This window comes from Rhinolophus ferrumequinum, chromosome 11 (genome assembly GCF_004115265.2).
Source record: "Rhinolophus ferrumequinum isolate MPI-CBG mRhiFer1 chromosome 11, mRhiFer1_v1.p, whole genome shotgun sequence".
Lineage (NCBI taxonomy): Eukaryota > Metazoa > Chordata > Mammalia > Chiroptera > Rhinolophidae > Rhinolophus > Rhinolophus ferrumequinum.
This window is the reverse complement of record NC_046294.1, coordinates 47,897,816-47,916,782: the sequence shown is the minus strand read 5'-3', so window position 1 is coordinate 47,916,782 and position 18,967 is coordinate 47,897,816. Positions and strand designations below refer to the sequence as shown.

At 46.4% G+C, this 18,967-nt stretch overlaps 1 protein-coding gene across 1 annotated transcript in view; it reads left to right on the top strand.

The window, feature by feature from the left end:
* Nucleotides 1–18,967, top strand: part of CLPB (caseinolytic mitochondrial matrix peptidase chaperone subunit B) — a 132,369-nt gene that overhangs the window by 15,577 nt on the left and 97,825 nt on the right. Inside the window, exon 3 of the mRNA XM_033121096.1 lies at nucleotides 13,532–13,618. Within this exon, the coding sequence (XP_032976987.1) occupies nucleotides 13,532–13,618 (87 nt within the window). The remainder of the gene's footprint in view (nucleotides 1–13,531; nucleotides 13,619–18,967) is intronic.

Sequence of the window (18,967 nt, the reverse complement as noted above, 5' to 3'; positions counted from 1 at the left end):
GGTCTCCGGGATCCTCCATTCATGTGGATGGAGGCCCATTACAGCTGCATAAGAATCCTCTCTGAGGCTGAGCTGAGGCTTCCATCTCAATACCCTTTTGTTTGGAGGGATAGCACCCAGGCCTCCTGGGAAGGCTGTGTGTTTGACCAGCCTTTGGAGATGGACAGAGTGTAAAGCACTAACAATTGGGGGAAGCCTCTGGAATGCCAGGGGTTCAGAGCCCAGCAGGCAGGGTAGGAGCCTTCCCAGAATCCATCAGGGCTCAGCCACAGCCCCCACGTGGATCAGACCGGATCCAAGGCACTTTCGCTCTGCCCTCACTTTCTCTCCAGTATGCAGTCCCCTCAGTGGGTACCTCTAGGTATAAGGTACTTTCTGCCTCCCGAAAGGTAACAGAACTCTGATTGATCAAACATTCATTCATTCACTTACTCTTTTTTCATTTTGAGACATAATTCATATACCACAAAATTCATCCTTTTAAAGTGTACAGTCAGTGGATTTTAGTATGTTTATAAGATTATGTAACCATTGCCACTGTCTAACTCCAGAACATTTTCACCACGGCTCCCCCCAAAAAAAACCCTCGTCCCATTAGCAGTAACTCCCCATGGCCCCCTCCCCAGACCTTGGCAACTACTATGTATTTCTGTCTATGTATTTGCCTATCTGAACATTTCCTATAAATGGATATGTGGCCTTTTGTGTCAGGCTTCTTTCCCTTAGCATAATGTTTTCAAAGTTCGTTATGTGACAGCAGGTATCAGTACTTTATTTCTTTTTATGGCTGAATAACATTCCATGTATAGATAAACCACATTTTATTTATATATTGAGGGACATTTGTGTTTTCACTTTTTGGCAATTATGAATAATGCTGTTGTGAACATTCCTGTGTTTCTATGAACACGCGTGTACAGGTTTTTGTATGAGTGTATGTTTCCATATCTTGGGCAGATACCTGGGAGTGGAACTGCTGAGTGCTGTGCTCACTCTGTGTTTAACATTTTGAGGTGCTGCCAGACTGGTTTCCAAAGTGGCCGCGCCATTTTATGTTCTCATCAGCAGGGAATGTGAGGGGCCTGATTTCCCCACATCTTTGCCAACATTTGTTACTACAGCCTCTGCCTTTTTTATTCTAGCCATCCTCTTCTGTATGCAGTTATACCTCATTGTGGTTTTGATTTGCATTTTCCTGATGGCCAGTGGGGTTGAGCATCTTTTCATGTGCTTATTGGCTGTTTGTGTGTCATCTTTGGCATTTATTTATTCTTAAAGCCCATTGTGAACAATAAGCCCCATTCGACATTGAGGAGGAGCATGAAGATGTATCATGATGGCCTTTGCCTTTCAAGGAACTTGCCGCCTGCTAATAAAATTATAATTAGTACATATAAAAAGTTAGTGTTTCATAGACACGGTGGCATTTAGCCTGAGCCTGGAGGTAGGTCGTATTTGGGCATAGGAGCGTGGTGGAAAGGCACTGTGGGCAATTGAATAATGTAAGCCAAGACACTTTGTAATTAGAAAAGTATTTTTATCTTGTGAGGAATTCTGAAGTACTATGTGTGAAAACAGCTGGCATAGCACTTGACACATGGTGGCTGCTGTTACGTAGTTAGGTCCCTCTGCAACTCCCTCTGTGGTCCCCACTCTGTCCTCTAGGACCACACTGCTCCCTTTTCCTGTTCTAGACCTTTATTAGGAGACAGAGTTCTGAGTCATATAAACTGTGGTTTTAAGGCTTCTCCCCATCCTATTCATTTTCCAATGAAATGGCCACAAAGTTTTTGGGGCTCCCGAATTCCAGTGTGGCGTCACCAGTATTGTGAGGAGCAGGGCAGTGATCCCCTTTGTTAGAGATTTTATAGTTCTGTTAATATGGCCTGAGCTTACATTAGCTTTCTTGGCAGCTGCATTATATTCCTAGATTTTGTTGCGCTTACAGTCAGCCCTGCCTACTGAGAACCAGGGCTTCCTGTGCTTCTATACTTTTGATTGGATTTATTTGCCGAGCTTGTTTTAACCTAAAGGCAAGACCACTTTAAAGCACTGTGTTGCCGTGTGATTAGGAAAGTCGCGATGGTCGTATGGAGACTACCATGAAGAAGAAGGAATGGATTGGGCCTTTCTCATCTTGAGACCGGATGAAGAAGGTCTCTTCCACAGGGAAGGTTCTAGAAGGCAGAACTAAAACGTGTCTATCTCCATTCCCTCAGATAGCCTCTTTTCCACTTCAGGCTTTGCCGCCTTTATCATTTTCTGTTAGTTGGTTATCCCATTAGATACCTGTCATGTGCTGGCCCCAGACTAATATAGAAAAGAAAGGAAAAAGATGGCATATGTGCCCTGGAAGGCAGTGTGGTTCAACAGAGAGAGCAGGGCCTCCCATCCCAAGCTGCCACTTACTGGCCATGTAGTCAGTGACCCTCTGTAAGACTCAGGCTCCTTCTGTAATCACAGGATCAGATGAGCTCATACATGTCAAGTGCCTGGTGCACCGTAGGCTGCTCAAGAAATGAGAGCGTTTTTGAACTCCACCATTCAAGAGTTTTGCAAGACATGAAGAGCCAAGCATGCTGTGTGCTCACTGACCCTGTACAAACAAACCACTTTCAGAACAACTGGGATACTTAAAGCACTCATTTGTGTATTTACTTGTCCCATTTTCCTACCCCCAGTTCAGACTGGGAGCTCCTTGTGGGCTTGTCTGATTCACCTCTGTACCCTCAGTGCCTAGCACGCAGCCCAGCTTGGAGAAGAGGTTACTTAATTTTATTACTGGAATGAGCCTGTCTAGGGAGCCAGGTATTGTGGTTGGCTTTGGAAAGTCCATTCTTGACTGAAAACTCATGAGGTTCCGGAGCTTGGCAGTGGTGGCTCAAGTGCCAACCCTATTTGAGACGTTCGAGCCACTTGTGTGTGTCACTGCCAGTGTGACAAGCTTCTTGGCAACCAGCCAGCTGCCCAGCTGCCCATTCAGCAGCCTAAAGTCCTGCTGTGGTGCCAGCAGGTGGCGCCCATGGCCCTCTCCCACACTTCAGCTGCCTAGACGGGCCTTTCCTTTTTGTCACCAAGTCACCACGGCAGCTGCTGACTGGGACATAGCATATAGCCCTGGGAAGAGGTACCCAGATGAGGGTGCCCTGAGTCACCCCCTCCCCTTTCTGGCCTTGTATTGTTGGGGTTTGTGTCTTATTGAGTCCCAGCCACGGCACATACTGCTTGGGGAAGCGGAGATGTTTCCCATAGGGGATCTCAAGAGATCACTGCGGGAATCTCCTTCTGGCCATACTTCCTGGCCCAGCTCATGCCTCTGCCTCCAGGAAGTCATCCCTGTGGCTCTCTTGCCCAAGCTACATTCGTATGGCACTTTCTTCCAGGGTCCTTGCTTGTGTGTTAGCTGTTTGCCAAGTATGTAGCCGTCCAGTGAACGCCTGGAAGGTAAGGACACTGCAGAATTCAGCAAAGTGCCTTGACGTCCTGCTCAGAGTCTGCGTGAAAAGTTTGTGGAATGGATGGATAATTATAGGAAGTAGTTCCTCCAAAAAATCGTTATTCAAATTGAAGGACATTCCACAAACAAACTAGTCTTGCTCTGCAAAAATGTCAGTATCATCATAGTCAAAGAAAGGCTGAGGAAATAACCATGTTTCCCCGAAAATAAGACCTAGCCAGGCAATCATCTCTAATGCATCTTTTGGAACAAAAATTAATATAAGACCCAGTCTTATTTTACTATAAGACCGGGTATAATATAATATAATATATAATATAATACTGGCTCTTATTTTACTATAATGTAAGACCGGGTCTTATATTCATTTTTGCTCCAAAAGACGCATTAGAGCTGATTGTCCGAGTAGGTCTTATTTTCGGGGAAACATGGTGGTGTAGATGAAAGAAAACTGAAGACACTTGCAATCCTTGATTCTGATAATGATCCTGGCTTACATCTGGGTCACAGGCTGTGGGGGAGGGTGTGATTGCTATAAAGGATGTTATTGGGATAAATGAAGAATTTTGAATATGGGCTGTATATTAGATAAAAATATTTTATCTATTAAGTGTTCTGAATTTGATCACTATTGGTTAGTGATTATGTAAGAGAATGTCCTTGGACTAGAAAATAGGTGCAGAAATATTAGAGAATAAAGGGGCATAATGTCTGAAACTAACCCTCACATGGTCCAAGAAAAAATTGAGAGAATAGGAGTGATAAAGCACACGAGGCGAAATGTAACGACAGTCTGAGTGAGGGATATATCGGAGGGGTTTTTGTGCTGCTTTTGTAACTGCTCTGTAAATTTGACATCATTTCAAGGTAAGAAGTTAAGAATAATAATAATCCATATACTTTAACGTGTGCCAAGTTCCTGCTAGAAACTGGAAGAGAGGTGAGAGGAAGAATGGTCACCCCAGCATTGGACTTTATTCTGTTTAATCCAGCAAAGCGGTCATTGAGATTATGATACAGCTCCTTTGCTGTGTGCCTTTGAACAAATAGAACACTTGTAACAATGACAACTAACATTTAGAAAATGTAAGTGCTTTCACGTGCATTATTTCCTTTGGTCATCTCAGCACCCATGTTAGGTAGGTCTGGTAGGCCGATACGGTTAGATGACAGAGGTTCAGAGAGGTTAACATGACCTGCCCAGAGTCACACAGCCTGGAAGAGACAGAGGCAAGCTCACGTCCAGATCAGTCTATTCCAAGGCTGATGCTTTTTTAATCTCCTCCATATCTGTATGAATAAAAGGAAGGATTGGACTGATTGATCTCTGCAGATCATTCTTCACGTGTGGAAATTTTGAAACTTTATGTGGTAGAAAATGACTAGTTAGGAAGCATGCGGGCACATTACACAGTGTGCCTACATTCGTTGTAGGTCCTGCATCCTCCCCATTTCCCACCCACTTTCCTTTCTAGTAGCCCGGGCATGACCGTGCTGGGATGGGCCTACTCACTGGTCAGGAGAGCACCTGGAAGCGCTTCCTAGAGGAAGGATCTTGAGCTGGGCCTTGAAGGAGAGTGCTTGGTTCAAGTGGTGAATGCAAAAGATGTGAGAGAGACCTTGCGCCTGTGGAGTTAAGTCTGCCGGCCCAGCTGGGCTCTGAAGCAGCCTTTCCTCCCTGGCCTGCCCCTCCCAGCCCAGGCTCACTGGGTAGATAAGGCGCAGATGGAGGCTGTGTGTGGATTCTAGCCCCAGGCGCCTTGCCTCTGCTCTGACAGCCTGGCCTGGTGCTGTTATTACTGTAAACAGGACCTTCTGCGAGGCTCCAGCCAGGGCCCTGTTGCCCAGATAGCGATCGTGATTGAGTCTGCATGGCTCACTGCTCCCAGGCTCCAATGCAGGTGGGACAGGGCTCCCTACCCTTCACCCCCCGCCCGGCAGCAGCTGAGAGCCGGGTCATGTTCATGCGAAGGATCCGGAAATCAGTTGGAACAATACACGATTGAAGTTCAGTGGCCGCTTTGTATTGATTGGTCATAAAGAAGAAGGAAGAAAAATCAAGTGGTACCTCCCTCTCCTGAGCAGGCGAGCTGGTTAGCCAGGATAACTCACAACTGCCCCATGTTCCTCTGTGGGACTCTCCCTACCTCCTACAAACAGCAAGCCTGAGGAGCTAGCTGTCTTTTCTTTGAAAGTCTTGCTGATGCCCATGTCTGTTAGAAATCCACTTTTCAATTTTGATGCTACACATATTTGGAATCTGATGATTTTAGAACTGGCAGGGAGTTGAGAAATCATTTGATTCAGTTCCCTTGTTTTGTTTCAGAGAAAAGTGAGGTCCAGCGAGACAGAGAGTCATCCAGGATCACACAGCAGGTTACTGACCGAGCTGTGATTGGAATCCATGGCTTCTATCTGGCCCCAGGCCTATGTCTAAGTGTCCTCAGCCCTGAGAATGAGAAGCTGCACCCAGTCTCATGCATACACATAGGAGCTTAAGTTCTTGGAAAAAGTCAGGCACACAAGTTTAAAACAGGTAACTCCTAGTGCAAGACAGATAAATTGGCGAGAGATTTGTATAGGTAAGTGCAGCAGACTTTCATTGGTTCAGCCCCTGGGCCCTCCGGTGTGCTGGCCTCTGTGCCAGCACCAGGAGTGCAGAGACAAGGCAACGTGTCCTTGTTTCTAGAAGACCATGCTGACTACTGGGGGAGCGAGACAAGGAAACTATGATAACTGTTGATACAGGTTAGCACAGGGCACTGTGACAAAGATCAAGCAACCGTCTTAGGGACGGCTTCTTGGGGGAAGGAAGTTTTAGTTTTGTCCTAAGAAAGCTTTTTTTTTTTTTTTTTTAAGAGTAATAGTATGTTGTTACAAAAAACAAAACTGGACAATACAGAAGCGTTCACAGCAGGAAGTAAAAGTGTGACTCCTTCATCCCCCACTTCCCCATCAGAGGTACTGTATTTTGCCGTGCGTAATGCGCTCCCGTGTATAATGCACAACCACATTTCAGGGGAAAAAATTTGTGTTTTTTTTTTAATTAAAGTTTATTGGGGTGACAATTGTTAGTTAAGTTACATAAATTTCAGGTGTACAATTCTGTATTACATCCTCTATAAATCACATTGTGTGTTCACCACCCAGTCAGTTCTCCTTCTATCACCATATATTTGATCCCCTTTACCCTCATCTATGGGAAAAAATTTTTAGTTTTAATTTTTTAATTCAAATTTTTATTTGTTTACATTTAGGTATTTGTTTTTTGTATTATAAAGGAATTTTAGCATTTATTTTTGAACACGTACAAGAAATTTTATGTAACAAAAAAATTACAAAATACAAAAACAGATACAAGGTACAAGAAATTTTATGTACCAGTAACAAATTTACGATATTTATGCATCATAGAAGGCCAAGAACTCTTCATTGTTGCAAGTTCGTTGTAAGTTCAATAAAACCGATTATTATATTCCAGGGTATTATTTTGCATACAGATATCGTTATTGATTTCTAGAGTTACACTTTTAACTCATAAGCATAAATAACATAATTAAAAACGTGTATAGATACAGAATTAGTACTACCCATGTATAATGTGCATCCTTATTTTCGCCTCACAACTTTAGGCAAAACACGGCGCATTATACATGGCAAAATATGGTAATTTCTGTTGCCTGTTTGGTCTGTTGCCTTCTGAACTCTCCTGGATCCCTGAGAGATCAAGCAGCTTTGTTTTCCCCCTTGATTTGTTACTCTCCTTGGAAATCCTCAGCTCTTGGGCTGCTAGGGAACCTTATTCTGCTGCTCTTGCCTGGGGATTTGAGACCATTCATTTATCAATTCATAGAAAATTTTGAGGACTTAGGTTCTAAGTTTTATGCACACCTTCCATATATCATCCTAGTTTACTCTGTTACAGCCTTCAAATGGGATAGACACTAATTGGAAAATAATAATGGTAATAGCACCGGCTTTTTATTGTATGTTGCTTTATTGCATATTGAATATTTTTTACATGTTTTGTCTCACTGTCTTTTCATGGTACCCCTGTGTGACAGATGGAGTAGGGCTGGTGGGGTCCTCTCTGTTTTTTAACAGATGTGGAAACAGGCTCAGAGAGCAGAAGCTGTCACTCAGATGAGGGGACTAAGTGAGGGTCAGAGAGGCTCAGTCACTGTTTCATCCTCAGCTACCCGCCCAGTAAGTAAGTGCCAGAGCCTGCATTTGAACCCAGGTCTCCTGCTCGTTTTCCTGCCCCACCTTGCCTGCGAGTTGTGTAAGAGCTGGGATTCAGTTCTGGTCTGCTAGCGTGGTCTCCTTTCTATCTACTCCTCTGGGTCATCCCCAATTAGTGTCAGCCAGCACTGCCCTGCCAAGCAGGAGACCTAGTTCATTAGGGAAGGGCCTTCCACAAGTCTGGAGTGAGCCCAGAAAGGCCTGCAGTGCCCCCCCCCCCCCAGCCCGTGGACACAGGCTGCTGTGCCCTGGGTGGCAGCCTGCATTAACAATTCCACTCATCATCTCAGGGATGATGGAATCCTAACCTTTTCAGAGACACCGTGCTCTGTCACAAGCATTGCTCTTTTTAAAAGAGATTAATTCACTTGCCGCATTTTGTCCGTTGGTGAAAATCACAGGGGAGAGCAAGGGTGGCTTTCTCAGGCCTCAGAGGCCCTTTCAGCCACTCTCAGCAAGCAGTCACCCGCCCAGCTGGCCAGGACTTTGAAATGACTGCCCACCGGGCATTCACTTGCAAAGCAACAAAATGAAACGGAGGAGACCTGGGTTTGTGAAATCCTAACTTTTGGGGCTGCTGTGCACACAGAGGGGAAGTGGGGGAGGGACCCACCCAGCTCTGAAAGAGGAAAAGTTGTTTGTAGTTGGGCTAACTTGTGGTGGTGTTTGTGTTTGCTTTGGCTCTTCCTTGATGTACCAGGTGCCACCGCTCCTGGAGTTGCAGCATGTCTGTCTCTTAATCCTTACAACCACCTTCAACAATAGGGATTAATATCCTTCATTTCACAGCTAGTAAGTGACAGAGCTAGAATCTGAGCTCCAGCCTTTGGACTCCAGGGTCATTGCTTTTTCCATTACACCTCAGCTCTAAGACGTTGCAAAAAATGATGGACTCTGGGCAGGGCTGTAAACCTGGGATCTCACTGAAGAACACTAAGATTTGCCTCCTAGGAATGACCCCTCAAGGTTCTGGAACCCTTTCCCTCAGATTGCACTGTCACCTACTAAAACCCTACTGGACATATGAAGAGACTGAAGCTTAGAGAGATGCTATGCCTTCCCTAGGGTGTTAGAGTAGGAGGTGGCAGAAGTGGAACTAGAACCCAAGTCTACTGACTGTGCCCCATGCTCTTTCTACTCTATTAATTAAAAGGATTAGTAAATTTGGGAAAGCCCTCTCTCCCAGCAATTCCTCCTCTTAAAACCCTGCAACGTACAGAAAAGGAAACCCCAAAATGCTAACTCTCATGTAACAAGTAGCTCGAAATTGTTGCTAATCAGAGGCATGCAAATTAAAACAATAATGTGAGATCCCTTTACACTTGTTGGACTTGCAGTGATTAGGAAGCTGGCTGCTGCCAAGTGTTGGCTGGGAGGGTGGTACACAGAAACACCCGTCCTGCTGGCAGGAAGGTAGACGGAGCAGCCATCCTGGAGAGGACCTGGCACCACTAATAAGTCAAGTAATGGAAACCCTGTAACCTAGGCACCCCACTCCGAGTACGTGCCCCAGGGAAGCACTCGCACAGGTCCGAAGGGCACATACGAAGAGGATGTTCTTTGAGCTTTGCTTTTGGTGGCCTGGAGATGGAAGCTTCCTGGGTGGGTATCCTCGAGAGAGCGGAGAGGGAAAATCTGGTAGATGTGTCATGGAGAATTATGTAGCAATTTAAAAAATGGAATTGTTATGTGTTTAGCAGTATGAGTATATCTTAAAACACAATTATTTGTGAAAAAAGTATTAAACAGAAATACACAAACATACTCCACCCCACCCCCTACTGGGCTCAGGTCCTGATGCAAGAACCTCCTGTGTCCTGTCAGTAGCTAGCATGCGGCTGGGCACAGAGTGTGTGCACATGTTGAATAAATCAACAAGGAGTGCCTGGAGCCAGCCTGGCTGAATTCTCCAGGTCATCCTGTGTGACCCTGTCTTAGAACCCGGGGGTATTGGCCAACCTGCCACTATCAGCTTGAGACCAAAACACTTTGTTCCATCAAAGTGATGGGGGCAGGTAGAAACCACCCTGCATGGAATACTTGCTATGTGCCAGGCATTGGCACATGCCCTGCAAATGATAGATTATTCTCCCTACTGGATAGGTGAGAAAACTGAGATTCAGAGAATTGATTTGATCAGGGTTATCTAGCTGGACCAGAATTTGAATTCAGGTCTAACTTACAAAAAGTTCTTCATTCACCCTTTTTGTTACACTACACTCAGCCCTCCAGGGAGCAGGAGAAGGAGGCATCTCAAGCTTCTTCCTTCAGCCCTGTCTCCAGAGCATTGCTCCTTCCAGAATTCCCTGTGCTCAGGCAGGGGAACGTGGGTCCCTGGCCCCCTGAAGGCACGAGAGACTCTGGCTGTGCTGTTTCTCCTCGCCAGGCCCTGCTTTCTCGTTTCTGGCCCCAGCTCATCTCCCTCGGTCTGTGTTAGTCTTCACACTGGTCTCCTTGTTCTCATTTCCTGCTCTCTCCCCTTTCAAATTCAGCCTGCTTAAGCTGTTAGCTTAATTTTATCATTTCTTTTGCCCAGAAACCTTCACTGACAACCCCACTGCCTATGGGGAGGGTCTAAGGAATGGCAAATAGGTCTGCCCTCTGTTGCCAGCTTCAGCTGATCAGCCCATGGGAACGAGTGCTGAGGATGCTGAGACTCAGGGCCGCACAGGAAAGAGCTGCCGGGAGAGCATCCAGGATTTCTGACTCCGACGCAGGAGTGTAGGCCAGGAGCAGGCTTGCCAGGCATTCGTCATCTCTTTAGATGGGGTTTTTCTAAACCTCGGGTCTACTATTGATTTCATTAGTACCTGTGAGCCCCTGGACATTGCTTGTGAATAATTGGGGGTGGGGTGGGTTACGTATGCTCCTGGGCACCTTTCTGGAGAATCGTCAGCTTTGACCATATTCTCAAAGAAGTATATGGCTCAGAAGGGGTTTCTGCTCACTGCCTTGGCCTCCTGGCCTGGCTCCCGAGGCCCTGGGGTAGGCCCTGCGTACCTCAGCAGCTGTCTGCTTCTGTGCTGTGAACTGTCACCCAGCTGTAGCTACCTGGTGGTCTCTAAATATACTTTCCCATTGCTTCCCTGCTTCCAAATAAGTATCCGGTTCCTTTTGTCTTGCCTGCCCTGCCCTTCCTCCCTTGTCTGTAAACTGCTCCCGTTCTTCATGCGCACCTCAGCTCTTGCCCTTCGCAGACCTCTGACTGGCTGCAGCTTTCCTGACATTCCCGTCTTCTGGGCTGAGGACCAGAGAAATGAGGCCATCCGACCAGAATCAGTTAGGACCCGAACTCATCTCCTAACTCAGATCCCTGCGCTCTTCACAACATTCTTCGCCTGATAAATTAGGGAAGGTTTGTAAATTAGGAAGAAGTTTTTGTGCAAAGATATTTGTCTCACAGAAAATTCATCCTCAGGGTTTTTAGCCTCTTTAACATTTTCAGCCATAGAAAATTGTTTCTGGGCGGTCGGATTAGAGCATGAGCTCTTTTTTTTTTTTTAATTTTATTGGGGAATATTGGGGAACAGTGTGTTTCTCCAGGGCCCATCAGCTCCAAGTCGTTGTCCTTCAATCTAGTTGTGGAGGGCGCAGCTCAACTCCAAATCCAGTCGCCGTTTTCAATCTTAGTTGCAGGGGGCGCAGTCCACCATCTCATGCAGGAATTGAACCGGCAACCTTGTTGTTGAGAGCTCACATTCTAACCAACTGATCCATCCGGCCACTCTAGAGCGTGAGTTCTTGATGACCCGGTTGCCGGTTCAATTCCCGCATGGGATGGTGGGCTGCACCCCCTTACCCTCCCCCCTCCCCCGCACCCCCTGCTCCGCAACTGGATTGAGAACGGCGGCTTGACTTGGAGCTGATGGGTTCTGGAAGGGCACACTGTTCCCCAATATTCCCCAATAAAAATTTAAAAAAAAAAAAAGAAAGAAAGAAAATTGTTCCTGCATAAAAGAGGCTTAACAGTGTATGTGGTAAAAGGCCCAGGACTTTTACCAGAAGAAATCCTCCAAACTAGCGGAGAGATGAGGGTTTCCCAGCCTTCTCTCTTGGTATTCTCCATTCGGGTTTTGTGCCCCAGTCATGCCAAGCCTCTTTCAGACCCTCACACACCCCATGCCACCTTCTCCACTGAGACGCCTTTCCTCTGCCTGGAGCACTCCTTCCTCTCCTTCGCCCCCTTTTGTTGGTAAACTACTGCTAATCACTCCTCAGAGAGGCTCCGGTCACTAAGACTGGGTGAGCTTCCCTGGTTGTGCACCTGCAACTGCGGCCCCATTCAGAGCACTCGGATGACGTGTAGGTATGTGCTTGCTGGTCTGTCTCCCCCTCAGGCTTTGTGTCTGCTCGGTCTCCCAGGCCTTAGTCACCTGCTTCAACGAGACAGAGCTTTTACTTGGCTTGGTCCAGAGGCGCATTTACTATGGAGTGTGGCACAAGGATGGAGCTAGGACTCAACCCAACCCTCTGGACTCCCTGCCAGTGCCCTTTCATCCAGAACCCCCTGAAGACTACACAGCCTCCCGGTCCCCCCCCCCCATACTCCATCCCCCCACATAAGCACATCCTGCCTTGTTGGTGAATCACTCTTGATTTTTGGTCTCCTGCTTTCCTGGCCTCCTATAGCACTTCTGGTGGGAAACCATACACTACAGGCTTTGATTTCCTACTGTCCTGAGTCCCCCGCTACATACGCACAACTAAATTGTATACTTCCCTAGGGAAGACCGCCATGTCTTCTCTTCACCCTCATCCTAGAATCTAGCACAGGACCAAGCACGTATCATGTGGTTTTGACTTTTTTGTCTTCCATGTGACATGGAGCCAGGTTCAGTCTAGAGGAAGGGTGAGGTGAGAAGGATTCAGGCTATGGAACCATTATCGACCCAGGTCCCCTTTATTAGCTTTGTGACCTTCAGTGAATCATTTCACCTCCCTGAACCTCTTACCTCCTCCTTGAAAAGAGATTCGTATCAGCTCCTTACAATTGTGTGAAGAGTGAGAGGGAAGTTCCTGCTTCTAGTAGGTGCTCAGTAAGACTTGGTTCTATTTACTCCCCTTCTCTCTATCCACCCCCATGTTGTAGGGCTCCCTGTTCCCGGGACCCAGAATTCAGGCTTTTAGTGGTATATTCAAAACCCTCTGTTAATTTATCCAACAACTATTGAGCTCCTACTGTGTGCTAGGCACTAGCATATGCTGTCAAATAGGCTCATGTGGACTCTCCTAGAAACCTAATTTAGCATCTCTAGCATTCTGTCCATCTTTCCTTGGGTTCAGAGATTTCCAATTTCCAAACAGCCACCGTACAGATAAGCTTTAGGAGTGTGATCCTTTTATAAACTGGGAGCTGCCTAGATAAAAAGTGTAACTGGGCATTCGGTACTAAGCCCAAGGAAATTCTAACGAAGGAGGAGAGGTCTGTCAACTGGAGGAGTGTAGGAAGCCTGCTCAGAGAGAGTCCTCAAGCTGGGATTGCATCCCATGGCATGAAAGCAGGGTTAGAATAGGCAAAGAGGGAGGGGGGGAGCATTCTGGACCGAGGCAATAGGAGTGTCAGGGTATTAAGGTAGGGAAGGCACATTCTTTCCTCCTGAGGCTGGGACATAACAGCATGGGGTAGAGTCATCTAAGGGGAGAGGGAGAGAGGTGGGGAAGCCTGGGCTTGGGGGGAGAGTGACCAGAGGAGCTGGGATGCCTGTTTAGTTCTCAGTGGCCTCTGACTAGTTCCAGGTTCATCCAGCCTCCCTGTTTGTGACTGTCTCATTTCTTCCACTCTTAGATCCTTGATAAGCCATACACTGAAAATGTTCCTCTGTCTCTTTCTAGGCTATTGTCCGAAGGTGCAGATGTCAACGCAAGGCACAGACTTGGCTGGACAGCACTCATGGTGGCTGCCATCAGCCGAAATGACAGGTGAGCGATCTCTTTCCATACAGGGCCCCCTCAGCCAGCTCTCTGCAGACCTAGTTCCTGAACCCTCCCCCACCCTTGCTTGTCCTCCTGCTGTCCTCTTCAGAAGCAGGGAGATGGACGCAGCCTGAGGTAGTGATCCACACCTGGTACGATGGAGAGTGTAGGAGATGTGAAGAGGGAAGAAGTAGCTGTGGGTCCCCAGCTCCATCGTTTTTTGGCTTTGTGACCTTAGGCGAGTCCTTTGCATTACTGAGGCAACAAAATGTTTGAAAGCCTGTCGTAAGTTATTACGTATACACGTGTGAGTTACCATCATGTTTTTGTTACCCACCATGCTCTGTGTTGAGACGTCTGTAGTCACTGTCCCCAGCGAGGGCTCCTCTGGGCTTTTTCTTTGGAGGTGTTGATGGAAATTAGGGAAAGTGGGGACCCTGCTCTTTTCCTAACTGCTCCCCATTCCTGCAGGGGGTAGCTATTGTGTAAAGATCGAAATAGTCTGCTTTGTGTAGAGAGTTACCGTTAAATCTCACAAACACCCCACAACATATATATTATTAGTATTCTCATTTTGCAGCTGAGAAAACTGAAGCCCCAGAGGCAAAGTGATTTGTCTGAGGTCACACTGACACGATTTAGGGTCTGGTCTGGCTGGCTGCCTACAAAGTTTGTGTGTCTTACTGTATCTCTCTTCTGCCTCCCTCTGCCATGTCCCATGGTAGTGCTGGATGCTGTCTTTTCATGCCACTCTCTAGCTGTGATTGTGCCAAAGAATTGATTGAATAAGAGCAAAACAAATGCCTTCAAAGAAAACAGACTGGGCGCTTTGGTAGCAGCCACTGAAATTGATAATTGGAGGTACCAATTTTAGTTTTCCCTTCAAGCAGATCTTTAAGGCTTTTATCTACCAGTCCTGGCCACCTTTGGAAGGGTCATAAATGTGGTGGAAACCAACAAAACGGGTGGTACTGCCTCGGACTGCCTGAGAGACTTAGCTGGCCTCTAGATGGGTCTCTCTTCTTTGCTCCTCTGTCGGTTCCCAACACTCCGTTGCCTTATTTGCCTCTTTAGCTCCTAGCGCTTAGCCTTTAAAAGAAAAATTGACATCAGTAGACTTTGCAGTTGAGAGACCTGGAATCTAGTCCTGGTTCTGACCCTTAGTTGAATTTCAGAATTCTATGGACACCCTGTTTCTCCACTTGAAATCAATTATTTCTACAAACATTTGGTAACTGTTTACTCTGAGCCAGGCTCTGTGCCACTCATTGGGGAATCAGAGACTTTGGGAGCTGATGGCCTAATGTGGGAATGAAGGCAGGTCGAGAGACAGAATGTAGTGTCATCGGTGATGTCGGAACAGCGCAGACATGATGTTAGTAAAGCAGAGGGTGTGAGAGGACTGAATCTGGCAGCAGAGTAGATTCTCTCTCCATGCTTGTGAGAGTCAAATGAGATAATGTCCTATAGGTTACAAATGGTGAGTTGTTATTCTCTGCTGCCCACATTAGACCCCTCTCTCTACACACGTGTTTATTCTACCCACCACCACTTCCACCCCACCCACCAGTCTTCTTTCCCAGCTTGCAGGTGTCTCCATCTGCACAAGACTGCCAGCGGTGTAGAAAAGGGGGTGGTGCCCTCATGTGTAGTATTTTCAGTGTTGAGGCAGAATTGGAAATAACACTATACTTAAGAGTACTGCTAATCAGTGAGAAGATAGCTAGTGGATCTGCTTTGGGGACATTTCTTTCTAAATCTAATGAGTTGTTGGTTTAACTGATTGCCTGTCTCTTTATCCAGGGCCATTCGCAAATCAGTGATGCTCGTTAAGCAAAATGAGATTGTTGGCTTGTGTTTATTTGCCTTGGTTCCTAGACTAATTATTGGTGTTTTAAGCGTCCATTTTGTGCGCTCCTCTTCCTTCCAGTTGCCAGGGAGGACTGATTTTAGTAAAACAAGCAGCTCTCAGGTTAGGTTTATTTATTCATAGTACAAACTGTGGGGGCACTACTGTTTGCCAGGCACTGTTCTTAACAGAAAAAGATCCCTGCCCTGGTAGAGCTTATTTCTATATGGATGGTGGTCCCTGAGTAGAGAGAAGCAGGGACAGACAATCAACAAATATAATGCATAAGCAAACCACATGATATACTAGAAGTTAAGAAGTGCTATGGAAACAAGGGAAAGTAGAATCTGGTAAAAGGGCGTCTCAGAAGTACATTGGTCAGGGTGAGGCGGCCTTACTGGGAAGGTGCCCCGGAAGTAGTCTTGAAGGATTATCACACCCACACCAGCACAGTCGCCAGTAAGTTTCTCCTTATTAGAAATGTGCTGATTCTCATCTAATCAGTCACAGAACACTCTGGAATTATATTGGCCAGACCTGAAATGCTACCACCTTTGAACTGGATTTGGATAAAGGGAAAGTAGAGGGGCAGCACCCCTTTCAGCAGGTTTCTCTGCTGAGAGCAAAGAACCTTCACCTCCATTAGAATGTCGGCCACGCACAGGCTCAAGGGAGAGATCCTGAGAGCAGCGCATTCATTTCACCTCCAACTGCCGTTAGTGAGAGCCCCGTACTATGTTTAGTCTTAGGGATGCAGAACACAGTAGTCTCTATCCTTGACTTCTTGTGAACTTTTATTTGTGTCTGTATCTGTTATTTTATTTAATTTTGAATAGAAAATACAGGGCTATGGATCACAATTTTCAAAGTGTATATGAGAACTTAATTTATAATTTATTTCCTCCTTTTCTAAAAAGGGTTTGAGGTGATGTAAATTAAAACACAAATATGAATGTACACAGGAGAGTTAAAACTGGATCAAGATCAGAAGTCCTATTGGTAAAAGGAAAAATAATTGTATCAGAATTGAACCAGAGATTTTCTTTTCCGAAAATAGGTTTATTGTTTTGTTTTTTAATTATTATTATTGGGGAAGGGGAACAGGACTTTTATGGGGGACAGTGTGTACTTCCAGGGCTTTTTCCAAGTCAAGTTGTTGTCCTTTCAGTCTTAGTTGTGGAGGGCGCAGCTCAGCTCCAGGTCCGGTTGCCGTTGCTAGTTGCAGGGGGCGCAGCCCACCATCCCTTACTAGAGTCCAACAGGCAACCTTGTGGTTGAGAGGATGCGCTCCAACCAACTGAGCCATCCGGGAGCTCAGTGGCAGCTCAGCTCAAGGTGCCCTGTTCAATCTTAGTTGCAGGGGGCGGAGCCCACCATCCCTTGCGGGACTCGAGAAATCAAACCGGCAACCTTGTGGTTGAGAGCCCACTGGCCCATGTGGGAATCGAACCAGCAGCCTTCGGCATTAGGAGCACAGAGCTCCAACCGCCTGAGCCACTAGGCAGGCCCAGGTTTATTGTTTTTGTAAAAATAATACAGAGAAGAAAGTAGCAGTCAACAGAATTCCTTCTATTTAGAGACTGCTCGTTGTGTGTATACATGTGTATAGTTTTGCATAAATGAGACCATGCTGCACTCACTGTAAATCAGGTAATTAGTGGAATCAAGTATTAATTTAGATGAAGTTTCCTGATGATCAAAAAAGGGATACAGAGAGTTTTGATTCTCCAGGAGAGAGGAACTTTGTTCTGACTTCCCTTTGTATTATCATTTCATGCATCCAGCAAACATTTTTTCAAGCAATACTGTGTCAGGTGCTGATGTGCTAGGCTACGAGGGGATTCAGATAATAAGCATCACAGCTTTTGCCTTAAGAAGTTTACTTGGACTGCTGACATCAGGACGTGAGTAATGTGATGGCCGTTGTCTTTAGTAACCGTTCTGCCGAAGCCTTACCAGCATTCTCCTCGGACAACCCTTTTCCAGCCCCAGTAACCACGCGGGTGTAGTGCTGACGGGAGGAGCAGTCCCTGGGTGCTAGCCCCCTCCCCACGGTGAGCCCTCCGTCAGCCTCATGCCTCAAGCACTTGCTTAGCCTGAGTCTGGGTGCCTCGTTCTGACCCAGCCCAGCGAAAGGCTAAGCCACGGGGTCCCAGGATGATCACTGACCTAGCAGAGGCTTCACCGGCTCGTGCAAATATACCCAGCCTTCAGCCAAATTCAATTAGTTTTCCTTTAAGAAGGAAAAGAAATCCAATTTTACCAAACATGGACAGACGGTGGAAGGCACTTTGATGTTACAACCTCTCAGTGATGCTTTACTTAGTCACAAGTTCATAAGCAAGAAGGTTTAATTACTTGGGAAAACACAGGATTAAAACTGGATACAATGGCTGAGTATCCGCTCTTGGGCGACTTGATTCGAACCCATGCGCCCAGTTCGTGTGTGGTGCAAACTTTGATGTGTGCTATGACAAGCTGAAAGTCATGACCCCCTCAGGGAAGCTCCTTCAGATGGCATTTGCAGGATGTGTAGGCGGAGAGGCAGGGCCTGCCAGGCCTGTTTGCTCAACTTTGATGTCCAAGCAGCCACAGGCCCCACTGTTTGCTCTTTTTCACTGAGGGATGGATTGGGAGCCTCCTACCTTTCCCAGTGGACAATGGCCAGCAATGGAGTGTGACGACTATTGACCATTCCAGGAGCCTGGTGGACCAGAACAGGGCTTTGGGAGGTACAGAGCCTGGGGGGGGGGGCAGAAGCTTTTTATAGGACAGCCATTTCTCCAGATGTAGCTTTCCTTGAAACCTAATATGTTAGTTGGGTGCTTATAGTGAAGGTAGAAATAGTCTCATGAGTTTTAACAGGTACCAGTTAACTGATTGACCCTCTGTCCAGAGCACTAAGGTATTTGCAAATTGAAGTTGAAGTCTTTCCTGTTTCATTCATTAGTGTGTATGTGTAGGGGATAGTGGTTTAGAAAAAAAAAGATATGATTTATATCCTTATAATTTCTAATTCCTCTGAAGAAAAGCTGTCAAGACACACCTGATAAAGAAATAGTATCGAAAAGATATAAAGAATTCTTTTTTTTTTAATTGGGGAATATTGGGGAACAGTGTGTTTTTCCAGGGCCCATCAGCTCCAAGTCAAGTCACTGTCCTTCAATCTAGTTCTGGAGGGTGCAGCTCAGCTCTAAGTCCAGTCGCTGTTTTCAATCTTAGTTGCAGGGGGCGCAGCCCACCATCCCATGCGGGAATTGAACCAGCAACCTTGTTGAGAGCTTGTGCTCCAAACAGCTGAGCCCTCTGGCCGCCCCTCCGGAAGCTCAGCGGCAGCTCGTTGTCTTCAATCTAGTTGTGGAGGGCACAGCTCACTGGCCCATATGGAATCAAACTGGCAACCCTGTTGTTCAGAGCTCACGCTCTAACCAATTGAGCCATCCGGCTGCCCTAAAGAACTCTTAAAAACCAAAAAGAAAGACAACCCAATTTTTAAAAAATGGGCA